At 46.7% G+C, this 15,397-nt stretch overlaps 1 protein-coding gene across 1 annotated transcript in view; it reads left to right on the top strand.

Moving 5' to 3' along the window:
* Nucleotides 1-6,709: 6,709 nt before the first annotated feature.
* The window catches only part of LOC125945899 (uncharacterized), a 76,399-nt gene continuing 67,711 nt past the window's right edge, over nt 6,710-15,397 (top strand). Inside the window, exon 1 of the mRNA XM_049668495.1 lies at nt 6,710-7,008. Coding sequence (XP_049524452.1) covers nt 6,936-7,008 — 73 coding nt within the window. The 5' untranslated portion in view covers nt 6,710-6,935. The remainder of the gene's footprint in view (nt 7,009-15,397) is intronic.

Here is a 15,397-nt window from a genome sequence, read left to right as displayed (position 1 = left end):
GTAATAGCTACTAACTGCTACGACAACTCCTACTACTAGGAGTAGCTGCAGCAGTTAGTAGTAGTAGTAGTAGTAGTAGTAGTAGTAGTAGTAGTAGTAGTAGTAGTAGTAGTAGTAGTAGTAGTAGTAGTAGTAGTAGATTTTTAGGGCTTCTGAGCGAAACGGCTTTCCTGTTATGTACCTCTTTCTTTTTCGTTCGCCTTCGTCCACAACTACTGCCAGTACTAGCTAGTACTAATACTACTTCTACCAGTAGTAGTAGCAGTCGTACGGTAAGAACAAGGAGAAGCGGAAGGAGCCCAAAACGAAAAAAAAAAATTATTTGACCACTGGCGGATGCAGTTAATTCGTTTTGTCGGGTCCACCTAATCCAGACGTTGGCTTTTGCATCATCAAGGCCGCGTTTTGGAAAAAGGTGAACGAAAAGGGAATAATTACAAACAGAAAAGCCAGTTCGCTCAGAGCCTTAAAAATCTCGCAGGTACTGAGAAACAGTGATGATGGAGTTCGACCTCGTCATCTTGGTATCTTAGGTTCGGTGGGAATCACTAATTACGGGACCTTAAACCGAACATAAGACATACACGTAAACATTAGGAGTAGTTCTATCTGCTTGTGTGCGACACTCGGGCTACGTGTCTGACAGCCGCGTCAGCTTGAGACAAAGCAAGTGGGCCTGAGGAACACCATGAGGTTCGCGTTTCGTCATTGTTACGAATTACTATCCTCTTTGACCGTTATATACATAATTTGGCAATGCCTGCCGTATGCACTCCAACCTAGTTTTATTCTTCTGTAAATTTCTTTCTCATGATCAGGGTCCCCTGTGAGTAATTGACCTAGATAAACATATTCCTTTACAGATTCTAGAGGCTGACTGGCGATCCTGAATTCTTGTTCCCTTGCCAGGCTATTGAACATTATTTTTGTCTTCTGCATATTCATCTTCAACCCAATTCTTGCACTTTCTCGATGAAGGTCCTCAATCATTTGTTGTAATTCCTCTCCATTGTTGCTCAATAGGACAATGTCATCTGCAAACCGAAGGTTGCTGAGATATTCGCCATCGATCCTCACTCCAAATCCTTCCCAGTCTAAGAGCTTGAATACTTCTTCTAAGCATGCAGTGAATAGCATTGGAGAAATTGTGTCTCCTTGCCTGACCCCTTTCTTGATAGGTATCTTTCTACTTTTCTTGTGGAGAACCAAGGTAGCTGTGGAATCATTGTAGATATTTGCCAAGATATTCACGTATGCCTCCTCCACTCCTTGATTACGCAATGCCTCTATGACTGCTGATATCAATAATGCCTTTTCATAATCTATGAAAGCCATATAGAGAGGTTGATTGTACTCCGCAGCCGATTACCTGATTGATGGCATGTCCATCGTAGAATATCCCTTCCTGAAGCCAGCCTGTTCTCTTGGTTGATCCCTGATTCTATTGGAAGTTATCTTGGTGAATATTTTATACAATACTGAAAGCAAGCTGGGTTCTTTAACGTCTCCCTTCTTATGGATAAGGTTGGCAGGACACTTGAAGTCGATAAATATGAAATAAAATCTACTGTTAAGGCGCTTTTCCCCTGGTCATTCGTACTAAAACTGTGGCGTTTGGCTGAGCGGTACGATCGAAATTGCTGACCATGCTTATCAGTGCATACATCTTGGTAAGTCACGCATATATTGGGACCTTTAAGACATACACGTAAACATTAGGAGTAGTTCTGCTTGTGTGCGACACTCGGGCTACGTGTCTGACAGCCGCGTCAGCTTGAGACAAAGCAAGTGGGCCTGACGCAATATTGTTTTCTGCTCCCTAGATATTGTGGCTTATCCTATGAATGCATTCTAAGCTTTACTGGTGGTCCAGTGTCCTTTAAAATGCAACATGGAAGGAATAGGCGAAATTGAGAGGCACTGCTGCTATCACGAATGCACGCGTTATTGTGAAGAATGAAAGTACGAAACATCCTTACATCTTTCTTTCGCCTTTTTTAAACTGTGACCAAGCTGCGTATTTGAGGAGAGCGCTGCGTCTCTACTACTTTGCAAAATAAAATGTGATCTATAGTAGAGACTTGTGTAAAGAAATCTAACGTAACTAGCTAGGATGTGAAAGCAGCTTAGTTTTTTGTCGGGTTTGGAAATTTCTTGTGATCCTAGTGGCAGCCTGATTATTGTCCGGAAAGGGGAGAGCACATAATTTATTTTCCTTTTTTTGCAGTATTTGTGTTATGTATAAGGAATCAAAAGGGTGGATATTGTACATAATAGCGTCGACCACCTTTTCAGAAGAGGGGGCGGGGCACAGAGTCGACGAAGAGGGGACTTGAGCCCTGTTTGCCATTTTCCGCGCCTCTCTCGTTGCTCCCGAACACTCACAGTGCGACGTTGCTGTATAATTACGAGACGTGAGTAACAATTATCGTCTTGCTTCGCATCACATACTACACGAACTTTCAAGCACAAAAATACTGAGTCATGTAATTATATAGCAGTTGTGTAAACACGAGCCCCTCCGTACACGAGCTCTCTTGCGTGCAAAATAATAATAATAATTCAATAAGAAAACAGATAACAGGAAACCATGATATGGGGCATTAGCACTCCACCTTGCCTCGTCACCGATAAAGCGATAAACGTTCAAGCGTATCTGAGTGGTGGCTGAGTGGCTATGACGTTCAAGTGCTGAGCACGAGGTTTCGGGCTCGATTCCTGATCACGCGGTGGCCGCATTTCAAAGGGGGCGGAATGCGAAAACGCTCGTCTGCTTAGATTTAAGTGCACGTTAAAGGGGAATCCCGGGTTGGCCAAAATTAATCCGGAGCCCTTCGCTACAGGCGTTCCTCATAGCCTAAGTATTGCTTCGGGACGTGAAATTCCATCACTCAATCAAGTTCGAGCGTGCTTTTGAGCTCACCGTTCTTCGTGTTTGTACCTGTCGCTAAATTTCAAAAGCGCGCAATTTCAGAAAGAGAAGCAGAAAAAAAAAAACAGTCGCACAGAGCATTCAGTTATCAATTTACCATCATTTCTTTATGAGCCATTGCCAAAGTAACCACCATACTAAAAGCGCGCGAATTTGAATAGAGTCCTAAGTTGGCTCAAAGTGCCGCGGTAAAAGAATGAGAAACTTTTGAAGAAAACAGAGGAACATTCGGGATAAAAACTTGCGAAACTTATCCTGACAGCGTTCTGACATCGCAAAGGAAGAAGACGAAAAAGAACACATACGACTGACGGGCGCTGATCAACATCAGCACCCACCTGTTGTATGTGTTTCTTTTCGTCTTCTTACTTTGTGCTGTCAGAACGCTGTCAGGATAAGTTTCGCAATTTTTTTTTTCGTTCCCCGAGTTCGAAGCTGCCAGCCTTGATCCACTGAGGCTCATGCTCCGCTTTGGTACGTGTTAAGTAGGGCATCTTTTCACATGGGCGAGAATAATAAGGGGAACGTAGGGGTTCGATTTTTGTTAGTGAGAACCATATAAACAGAGTGGCACGTTAACTCCCAATAACAGCAGCCAAGAAGCTAGGCAAGAGTGTGCAATCGATAGCCGTTACTGCATACAGCCTTGGCATAAGAAACGAAATTAAACTGCCGCCGTCAGCTAGAAAAGAAGAGTTGCAAGCTCCTACTGTGTGTTATTCGCCTCAAGAACAAGTTAATCACCCGCACTTGATAGCGTTCAGGAAGCGCACTAGGACGCTAGTATGAATTGCGACGACGCCTGCGTGTCTGTTCCACAGGTGATTCAAAAGACCATGAGAGGTGCTTACGAATCGCGGTTACACTATAGCAGCTGCACTTAAGTTGTGGGTGTGTCGCGGACAACAAGTCTTCGAGATAAGCAGCTTGCCTTACGCACGGCGGCTGTAAAACGTTAAATCTCGAAACGACACAAAACGAGACAAAGTCTGTGAGAACAAACACAGGGTTATCACGTTCATTACAGAGGCGCGTGAGGTCACGCTTACGCCGGGACCGTGTTTGCACAAGAGCAACTCATAGCGGATGTCTGGCGGCTCGCAGTCGCTGACGGTGTTCGGCCACGTAGAGTGTTCAAAACAACCCATTCTTGTTGAAGACAACGAAGTCGCCACCCGACTTTACACATTGAAGGCGGCCACAGGAGTGCCTACTATATAACAAAAAAGAGGACGCTACGCTGCTATATCACTTTTTTTTAAAATCTCGCTATCACCTTTTTGGAAGCGGTGATGGACACCAAAAAGGAACGGGTGATCTCATTCCCATTTTCACATTCACATAGGCGTTCAGTAGGCCGTGGAGGAAAGGAGCGGGTACCTTTAGAGCTGCAACCCGATTTTCTTATCACCTCATCACCGGCTCACGGGAGACAGCGATACGCTCTGCGCTGCAACTTTCGTCTAGAAGAAAGTTACACTGATAAAAACGAAATAGTGCATTCGACTACGCTTCCACAGGGTAACGATGGGGTCCCACGTGCTTTATATTTATAGTTTGTGAGTGCATGTATTCGTAAATATCTTTCGGCCGTGGAGCAAAAGAAGACATGCTCCATAGCAGATTTCGGCAAAGTCGTTGCCGAAGGTGCACTACCTGGAAGTGGCCGCGTTCAGCTTCCAGTAGACTCCAATGGCGACCTGGCACTCGGCATATTGTCTGTGCAAACTGGTCACCCACTCAAACTGGTTACCCAATTTAACCCAATCTTTATACGTGCTTAACCTTGTCTTCGTGAACCTCTATCTCCTACCTAGTACTTTTGTTCCAAGGAGTAACTTCCAATCGGGCACAGGAGATCAAAACGCATGCAGTTCCTGTTGCATAAGCCTCCCGGCCACCGCGACAACTTTATGCGAAAAAAAGAAAAAGAAGTGAGCTCACGCACACCAACAGTGACCTGTTATCTGAAGCAAAGAGGACGAAGCAGCGCCAGCGGTCAGATGATGTTCTGAAAGTTACGTTTGTCCAGTAATGCAGGCCATTCTGTGTGACGGCCTTGGAACGTCAGTGATGGCAACTGCCGAAGCCCGCCAGACTCTTGTCTTTGGCGTGACTGAGAGGAAGACTAACAAACAGCCGCACGACATCAGCAAGCACAACCTGATCCAAGCATGCGACCGTTTTGCCTGCCGCTGCGACGAAAATTAAGCGAAGAGGGAAGTGAGCAGGAGGCTCCATGTTCTTGCAGTCTTTGCCTTGCGCCACTGCGGTGGATGCGCTGGCCAAGTTCAGCGACGGTAGCGCCTATGGTAGTCTACGTTTCTGCATCTAACCGTTGGATCATTGTGCCAGCATAATGCTATAGATATACTATTATTTTATTTGTGCTTGAATGTCAAATGCACTCCCTCGATACCTGCATATATAGTCTCGTCGTCGTATGGCGTTGTGGCCCTGCTATAGGGTGCTTCTCGAGGGCGTTGTTCTATGCAACTACAGCGTTCAAGAGCAGAATGTGCAGCCAAGAAAAAAAGAGGAAGCGTGTCTTTGAGGTCACCGATCCACGTTTTAAACCGCGTTCACCACATTGCAAAGTGTTGTTCAGGAGCTCATTCGACACACGTGCTGCCTCGTCGAGGAGCGAAGTTCGCCAGACGGCGGTCCGGAGCAGTCCACCCTATATATACACTTTACATGCACGTTTTTTTCCATTTTGACCCTCCTAATCCTAACGTATTCAAAAAGTAAACTAAAGAACGTTGCCCTCTAGTAACGCGCCATGTAGTGACTGTTACTTTCCGTTGCTATAACAAGAAAGAAAGAAGAAAGCAGGTTTACAGAAAAAAAAAAGATCACCGCCCAGCACTCAGTACAGATGATTACCCAGCGAAGCTGAAACGTATGGCCCCGGTGTTTATGACTGGGTTAATCCCGGCGGTTCATTAAAGTATTTCTCAATTATTGGTTACGTCTTTGTGTTTCTTAATGAGGTTACACACACGTTCGGCTGCGGCGGAGAGAACGACGTACACTGACGGTATGCCCGCAGTCCGCCGTTGTCGCTTGCGTTCGATGTCTCGAGTTTGCTCGGCGGCGGGGTTAGCAGCATTCGCCCGCCCATTCCCGCTTACGATTCTTCGAAATTAAACTGCTTCAAAATTAAATATGTCCGTTACGTAAGACACAGAATGAATGGCTCATACCCCCTTAAGCAATGGCTCATACCCCCGTAAACGCGGCCTCGCCATTTACGACGACAGAAGAGAAGTGAAATTATATACGCTGGAATGATGAGCGGCAACGGAGTCAGCTTTGGACGAAGGCGGCGACGACGAACGCGGGAAGAATGGCACGAGCGCGTGCCGAGCACGAGCACGAGCCAACGAGCCAGCTGCGGAAGAAGACGACGATGCTCGAGCCAATACTGATGATGATAGTTTTCTGTGGACAGGCGACGGACCGACGCTTTTTCGTTTCACCTAGCCAAGTAAAGCTTCGCTTTAAAAGCAAGCGCAATGCAACGACCGCAGCACAGTCGGGTATCCCAAGGTTGACAAGGTCCCCCGCTCCTCGTTCGGCGCGTCTGCTCTTTTTCTTGGAACTATCTAAGCTCTCAGCACTGGCCGCGGTCGGTTTGGATCGCGCGTTCCAGCCCGACCCTGCATCAGCTGACGTCGGGCTCGCTCCTCTAGAGAAATGAGACGCCGCTTGCCTGAACGCGGAGAGGATGTCTAATTAAAACAAAACAAAAAAAGAGAGAGCCACTTCGAAAGGAGATCGCCGGCGGCCACAGTGGGCGCAGGTGTGCGAAAAAGAACGTGAGCCTAGCCGCCATAACTGGAAGCGCGTGTTGTGCAGCGAGGAAGAAAATTTCGGCAAGCGCGGGATCATCGCGACGAGCAAGCACCAGCAGCATTAGCAGCACAGGGGCCGGCGCTCGTTATTATCACGAGACTCCCGGGCCCAGTCTCAGTTGGCCAGAGGCGCGCGTCTGGAGCGGATGGAGTTCAACTGGAGCCAGGATACCGAGGAATCGGACATGGCCTCAGAGGACCAGGACACTGACAGCTGCGGTGAGTAGGCTTTCTCTGGTCCCCTGCGCCGTTGGCAAGGCTTCTGTAGGCAAGCCCGGGGAACCGCGACGACGTCGGTTGCGGGTCCGTGGGCCATTTCACTGGCAGGATTAGCGGTACCGGACTTAACCCTAACACGGTGGGCGCTGCGCTTGTGAAGTGCGGCGTCCTGAAATATTGCCAGCCTCAATGTCGTTGCCTGGCTGCCTGCCTGCGATGCTCGTCGTGAATTTGCACACGTTACCCTTGTGCGGTGCAGCCGGCGTCTGAAATTTTCCGCGCACTCTGATTTTTTTTTTTTTTTTTAAGTTCACGGGGCTCCCTTTGCTTCCGCTTTCTGGCGTCGCGAACGCAACGATTTCTCTGAAACCGAAGATCAGAATTTATTATGGAGCGTTATTCGGTGTGCGAGCAGGCGTGCACGAGCCCCGTGGCCCGTGGCCCGTGGCTCGCGGCCCGCGGCGCTTGCGCTTGCGCGTGTGCTCTCGTCGTCGTTCCAATAAATATTCGGGCAGGTTTTTTTTTTTTTTTATGAAGCTTTTTACCGCGGGGTTCACAGTCTCGGACGACGTGTGAATGTTTATTTCTGACTGTATCGGGTACCGTGCTTTGACTTCACCCACGCTCCCTTTTCTTTCAATTTTTTTTTTCGCGTTGCCCATTGTATCCCTTTGCACGGCGTCTGAATAGCAATACGCGTTCGCGATGCGCCCTCCGGGAGCGAGAGGTTTTCGTGGCAAGAGTGGCGAGACCCGACGCGCGCCGGCACATATCTGCGCGAGAGATGCTTCGGATCGTGCTATCTCCACAGCGCTTTACCCAAGCTATGGCTGCCTGGCGTCTGTACCTGCTATGCTGCCGCGTCGGTCCTTTTATTTTATTTTTCTTTCCTTAGTTGTCGCGCATTCACGCATTGAATAGAGCAAGACTCTGCAGGTAGATGCTCGCCAGCAGTGTTTCATACTTGCAGGGTGTGTTCCAAGCCTTGGCGTAGATAGCTACTTTGCCGTCTTTGCGTAGACAGCTACTTTGCCTCACGTATACGGCATCGAAGACAGCTTCGAGGAGACAGCATCGCAGCCTGCAATAGCCACCGTACCTGCACCGATGCAAGCTATAGACAGGGTGTTTCAGCGAACGCTTTCAAAAATTTTTAAAGGTTGCCTGTGGCAGATAGCACAATTCTAGTTCATGAGCGGGTCTACTCGAAGAGGCGGACATTACTTGCACAGAAAATTGAAATGCATAATCGACTAATTAACAAAATTCACTAATTAATTTTTTAACTAATTACCTTTTGGCCCATACTGCAATTTACCAATTCTAGCCGTGTTGTTCGCAAGGTGGATCCACTTGGAACGAATTCTCAGGATGACACCAGTTTCGAGATAATTATTCCCGAACTTTGCGGAGAAATACATTGTCGTTCCGGTTACTTTTGTGCTTCAATGTATAAAACGACGTTTTATTAAGAAAATAACCGGAACGACAATGTATTTCTCCGCAAAGTTCGGGAATAATTATCTCGAAACTGGTGTCATCCTGAGAATTCGTTCCAAGTGGATCCACCTTGCGAACTCCACGGCTAGAATTGGTAAATTGCAATATGGGCCAAAAGGTAATTAGTTAAAAACTTAATTAGTGAATTTTGTTAATTAGTCGATTATGCATTTCAATTTTTGTGCAAGTAATGTCCGCCTCTTCGAGTAGACCCGCTCATGAACTAGAATTGTGCTATCTGCCACAGGCAACCTTTAAAAATTTTTGAAAGCGTTCGCTGAAACATCCGGTATATAAAGACTATAACGTATATGAAGTCAACTCTACGCCAAATTAGGAAGCACTTCCTTATTTCTTGCTGCCATGAGGCATGCTCTTTTTTTTTTTTTTTTTTGCCGATGCTGGTAGCGTGATAAGTTGCAGTAGCCTCGGCAGTGTTAGCAGCGTTGCTTGCTATTATAGGGCTTACTGCTATATGTATGAAATGCAGTAGGAACGCCAAGAGGCTTGCGCTCGATAGCTTTGCCTTTTGCGGTTTATTCTTTCTTTTTCTTTCAAACCACTGGTTTCTGTTTTAGTGAAACGGACCTCTAGCTTCGGCACCCCCAGTCAGAAATAAAACGCAGAAATGTTCTAATTAGGCAGCCGTTGAACTACTCTAAATGAAATTTGTTGTCTTGACAAAAAAGAAAAATATCCCGAATGATGATAAGCTTATAATTTTGATTTAGCTCATTACGTATAATACAGAAATTGGCGAAAATCACAAAATTAACAAAAAAAAAACGAGTTCTCAACTAAACAGCACGTAAGAGAGCCCCGTTTAAAGCGTACAAAGTTCTACATAACAGGTGACTGTAGGCCATACACCGGCATTTGATTGTAACTTACGCGAAACTCGCCTAATCCCCAAAATAAAAGTCATGTACACATGCCTTTATGTTAGGACGCTATAACGTGGGACTTTGATTTAATGATTTTATCCGGTTGAAAGCGCTTACCACTTAATTGCTTTTAACAGCGCTCCAATATGTTTTGCTTGCGGCATTGTGGTAGTGCAAGTTTGCAGCTCGGTCTGTGGCGCAGATGTGTGCCGGTGCTGTGAAGGCTAAATGAAACTCAAATATGCTTGAAACTGGGCTACACTGTAAAATAATTTACACCTTTGAATGTGAATTAGGGTATAAATCGGTCTATAACTCACCCCCTTACACCCAAAACGAGAGTAAGGGTGTGATTTATACACGCATTTAAACCCTTATTCACATTTAAGGGCGTAAATTATTTTACAGTGTAGTTAGTCAAGTTTTAGGATTCTTGCGCTAGCGTATAAGGACACACGGATAAAGACATGAAGAAACAATACCGTACCCGTGAAGCGCTATCTCTAACAACGGTCAGACTGCAGTGTACAGCCTTGTTCGTTTGTGTCCCTGCCCTTGTGTCCTAACGTTAGCGCAAGAATCGTGGTTAAATAAAAATTCTGAGAGTCACTAGATTTGGACTTTTCTCTGTGCACTAAAGTTTCATTTGAACATGTTCAGCGATTGCCTACGGACGAAATGTGTGCCTTTCTCGTGCATTTGAATAAGGGAGGTCGCAGTTAACCTCAGCTACCTCACTACTAGCATAGTTCCGCGACAAGAAGACACTAAACGCTCCTACGCCTTTGTAGTAGAGAAAGCTTCATGCAGAAGGGTTAAGATACTGAGCTCGTTGTTACATATCCGCTAGAATAGTTAGAAGCAGCACGAGCGCACACTATAGAAATAAGTTGACTCAACTCCAGTTCGCATCTACGTAATGATAAACATGCTTGGTTTGGTAGAAAATCGCCATGCATCATATCAGTCTTCTGCAGCGAACGGTTAATGCTTTTGCGACGGGTTTATTCAATGGGTATGTTGGTCTGTCTATACATATGCATATGTACCTATATACACACATATGATATGGGGCTGCCGAGCACGAGGTCACGGGATTGAATCCCGGCCTCGGGGGATGCATTTCGATGGGGGCGAAATGCAGAAAACACCCGTGTCCCTAGATTTAGGTGCACGTTAAAGAACGTCAGGTGGTCCAAATTAATCCGGAGTTCCCCACTACAGCGTGCCTCATAATCATATGGTGGTTTTGGCACGTGAAACCTCATAATTAAATTACGTATTATATGACTAATACAAATCGGGCGCCTCGCAGAAGAGCGAGAGTGGACACTCGCACTTTTACAAGATTAGGTGTTTCGACGTAAATGAATCATTATGTGTTCTGAAATTAATACTGTTATTTCAGCTGACCGACAGAATCGATTCGCGTGTACAGGTCCTTTATTCAGCATTAAGATGTCAGCGCGCAGGTATCAGGGAAGTTGATTTCAGCCACACGTGTTGAGCGTTTTCGTGTTTCGCGAAAGAGGCCAGATACCCGTTGCAGAAAACTGGATTGAACTCGTCAAAAATGTTTCGCAACTTTTGTTTGAAAAGACACACATATATCTAAGTATATAGGTGAAGATGTGCAAACGGTCATTACGTCATACTGTCAGAGTTAAATTAGTCGGCGCTCGCGTTGTCTCAGCTTCTCCCGTCATCTCGCGCTGCTCCCAAGTATATTCAGACAAAATTTCGTACTCCACACTGGGTACAGCTTACGTTCGCCGCTGTGCTTTGCGCACCATGTGGTTAGCTGCTGTGTAGCGTCGGAGCCATTTCCGTCTCCCATAAATGCGCCTTCAGATGGTTGACGGGGGGTGCGTGTCGCAGCGATTCATCTTCATTTTAACCAGTGCCCCAATTTATCACTGCGCATCTCTCTCGATGCGCGCTTCGAGGCGGGTCTTAATGACCTAATTGAAGCCGCAGTGTCCACGGCGCTGGCAGCGCTTATGTACAGCGAAAACCTTGCTGGATAGCGACGTCACCTGGAAACAATGCGCACATATCAGCAGGAGCTCCTACCGCGATAACCACTTCAGGCAGCTGTCTCTGGAGCTAATCTCGCATGCCACATGAAATTGACTATTGGAGTTTGGCGAATTCATTTCTTGCGTGCATTCGGTTAATCGACAGCTGATCTACTACGCTGTGTCTATAGGGGCGCCCAAAGCTCGTGCTAACGTAGCGTGCGACGAATATTGTATATCTGTTGTTTTCGTCCGATTTTATTCCCTTAATTATTCTATTTGTTCACATACTATCAGGGTCGTGATGCGTTACAGAGGAAAGGCGGAGTGTGAAGAAAAACAAGAACAAAAGTGCATGAGCAAGCATATTTCGTTACAAGAGTTATTCAATTGCAGAAGGATGCAGTTACTGATAAGGAGACGATGGAGGTGGGCAGGTGATTTTAGTGGTCGCTGGTCTTTGGGACAAAAGATTCGTAGAAACGGGACAATTAAGGATGAAATAGCGCAATAGACAGGACGGAGAGCAAGACGGAACAACACGAGCTCTAACTTGAGACTGGACATATACACTGGGAAACCCTCGCTTTGTCAAACCGCTCACGCACGCTTCGATCGAAGGATGAATTAGGAAATTGATGCATTTTCTTATGCATGCCTTTGCAATAACATGTGGCAGATGGCTGATTGAAAGACGGACTATTTCTTTTTCCTTCAAAACAGTGGAAGGTGCACTTACATGCATACCTGTCACAACCTAGCTTTTCTATTTCGGCCGCCTCCAATATTTTTCGTTGCTTTCTTTCGCTATTGCGCTATTTTAACCTTGACAGCGCTACGCCAACTGGCCTGCACTCCTACACTTTTGAGGTTATATAGCGTGTCAGTTCGGCACACCCTCTTTGTGATGGCGGTCTACGCGGGATCATGCCTAGTGAGAGACGAATAAATGCCCTTTATGCTTATTACTGGCGATGTCGCCATTTTTTCGAGGAGCGCTCCAAGTGCAGTCAGTTTCTGCTGCGACATGCCTGCCGGCAAACGTTGAGAAGTTATACTTGCGCAGCAGTGCATATCCGCACAATTTGCGCATCAACGAAACGCGTGCCCGTCTCACCTTTGTATTGGTGAATGCTGATAAGGACGAATGGCCCGATGGCTGGACATAATTGCAGAGAGTATTAGTCGCTCCCAAGATGTATCCGCAGTTATCGCATGGTCACCTCGTGATAATCGCACAAAGCGCAAGCGTTTTGAAAAGGGCGCGAGGGCTGTGTCCGCTTTCCCTTTGTGTTTTGCGGCAATCACGAGCAAGCACCGACTAGCTGAGCTCAGTCATAAAGGACGCATGCTTCCTCTATGAAACAATGGTGATAATTTTCGAGTTTTCGATAAGATTATGCATGTCGGAGAACCTACGCTAACATATAAGGGTCACAGGACGGGGAAATATATAAAAACATATAATTCGCACGTTCGACTGCTGGGATACCTTGTTAGTCGCAACGATCATTGCTGCAGTTCATTGTCCTGTTGCTAGTGGTATTACCGCCAGTGCGTTCTGTGCGTTTTGCCTCCTCCTCGTCCCGTGATAATGCAAGAGCACACATTTTACACGCTGAGCGTTGCTTTATTGTATATACGTCATTTATGCCAAGCACGATTTTTCTTTCCTTCTTTTTTCAACGCGTCTTCAGGTGGGAATGCCAAACCAGGGCCTGTATTCACAATACTTATCTGGCGTGAGAGCATTTCCTCACTCGCAGGCGTTGGGGCCTTCGCCGCTCATGATAGCAGTCGATATAACACGACGATTGCGGCGGCGATGGCCAATCGCGGGTTCGGTGAATACGGGAGCAGATCTGCGTTAACTTAATGGCAACATATGGCTACACATAGTCAATTGGGACGGCTTCACTGTGCGAGGCAGAGCTTTAATTGTTACTATACTTAGAGAGATATTTAGATAGAGGGTTGCATATTTCGACTACCTTGGCATTGCCAAGAAAAGCGGCAAGAGCTCTGCCGGCGGCCGAGTTGTTTTTGTGAGAATTGAGCACGCTGCCTATGAGGCTTCATTCATTGTTAAAGGCTTATTGCTCTCCTATTTCGCACTCGGCTTTGCTGTGTTACCAATGTACGAGTGAGAGAAGTTTACAGACTACAGGTGCAAAAAAAAAACGAAAAAAAAAAAAAAGAAAACAAGATCGCTTCCTAAAGCATTCAGCGTTAAATCTAGTGGTACAACACAGATGTGCGTATTTAACGACTGCAGTACATTTCTCATTCCGAAGCTGCAGGGCCCCACCGGAAACAAATTTTTGTCGCCCAGTTTCTCGCAATGCATACTTATTCACGGAGCATCTTTGGCTCGTGCGATCGATAAGGGCTTTGATACAAAAAGAGAAAAATAGCGGTAAAGTATTGAATAGCAATAGTTGAATTATTTCCTAGTAAAATCATGAAAGCCTTCAAATGTACTAATATCAGTATACCGCGCACGCTTGTCGCCGTAAGAACGCTATGCCCGTATAATTTAAGGGCTGTACGAATTCCCGTTCGCTACAGCTTTGCGCAGGCCATTGCCGCATAGTTTCTCCGACAGCGGAGCTCACTTCGCAGCCATCGATAACCGAAAAAATGCATTGTCTGATAATCCCAAGGTACTTCGCTGCTTCAAACGATGGTTATCTGATCGGGTCACGTAAGTGTAACGACCGCCGCAATTATGGAGCGTGACCATAACACCATTGTGCAGGTTCCGCGTCTGTGTCTGGTTAGGCTGGAACAATGAACAGACATTTTAAACCAGGACCAACCAACCCGGCTTATTACATACCTTGACTAAGACCACCTCTTGCTCAACGCTTCGGTTAGCACGTTTTTCTTTCCATTTTGACACGCACGGGAGGGTGGTCAGAGGGTTATATCATGGTTAACAACAACAAGCAATACTGTGACGTCAGCAACGCTAATGACGAATTGGGGGAGGAGGCGGGACGTCACGAACACATTCGTGTTTTCCACCGATGACCCCGTGGCATTTGCTCGCGTTCCAGAGCCGATAAGGGGCCGGTTCACGGGGTGCCTTATCCAAAGTCTAGGGAAATGGCGCGCGCTTCTTTCTTGCGCTGCGTCTCTTTTCTCCTCTGTCTTTCGGCTTCTCCCCGAAGCCGTCTTTCTTGAGGAAACTGCGGAATTTCGCGGGAGGCCCGTCATTTCCACCGCAACCGATTCTTGCGCTGAACTCATAGGAAGAGGTAAAAACCTTTTATTTTCTTTCTCTCTCTCTCTCTCATCCACCCCCCCCCTTCCCCGCCCTTCCTCCTCCTTTTGGACACAGCTTTCTGTAGCGCACTTCACGGCCAGCGCGGTGGCCAGTTTTCGACCGGACACGGTTCGCGAAATTGTCGTCGCGCCAAAAGCAGATAAATGTGTCAATCCAGCACCGCACACGACGTTTCGAAACGGTGTTCGGAAGTGACTGAGTGTCGGGGAACGACGATCGATGGTCGTCCTAGCGGGTTCGTTTCTTCGGCGCAGCTCCTCTATCGTCCAAGGGAGGACGCGAGTGGCCCCTCCTCACATTCGATTCACTTTTGCAGGCTGCCCACATGGCTGACTGCATGGAATCGGGCTCTTTTCTTTCCGGACTCAAACCTACTAAACTTCAACGCCAGTTGATCGCATAGATCTCCATGTCCGGCTTATGCCACATGCGTTGGGAACTCGCCTTTATGAAATCTTGCTCGAGGGGCGTTGTAAACATCCTGACATTTCAACGGTCGCTTTCGGTAAATGCTTTCATCGGAACCAGTGGTAATGGAAGCGATCATCACCGAGCCTATGGCCTTGGGACCTCCTGTGCGAGAAAGCAGTCGAAAGCATCACTTCGAAGTCCCCGTACGGAAATGGGGTTTCGTAAGTTTCCATTAGTAGACGTGCAGTACGTGTGCGCAGAATTTTTTTCTTTAGAAAAAGCCTGGA

The sequence above is a fragment of the Dermacentor silvarum genome, chromosome 1, assembly GCF_013339745.2.
Source record: "Dermacentor silvarum isolate Dsil-2018 chromosome 1, BIME_Dsil_1.4, whole genome shotgun sequence".
NCBI classification, from domain to species: Eukaryota; Metazoa; Arthropoda; class Arachnida; order Ixodida; family Ixodidae; genus Dermacentor; species Dermacentor silvarum.
This window is presented reverse-complemented; position numbering and strand designations above follow the sequence as displayed.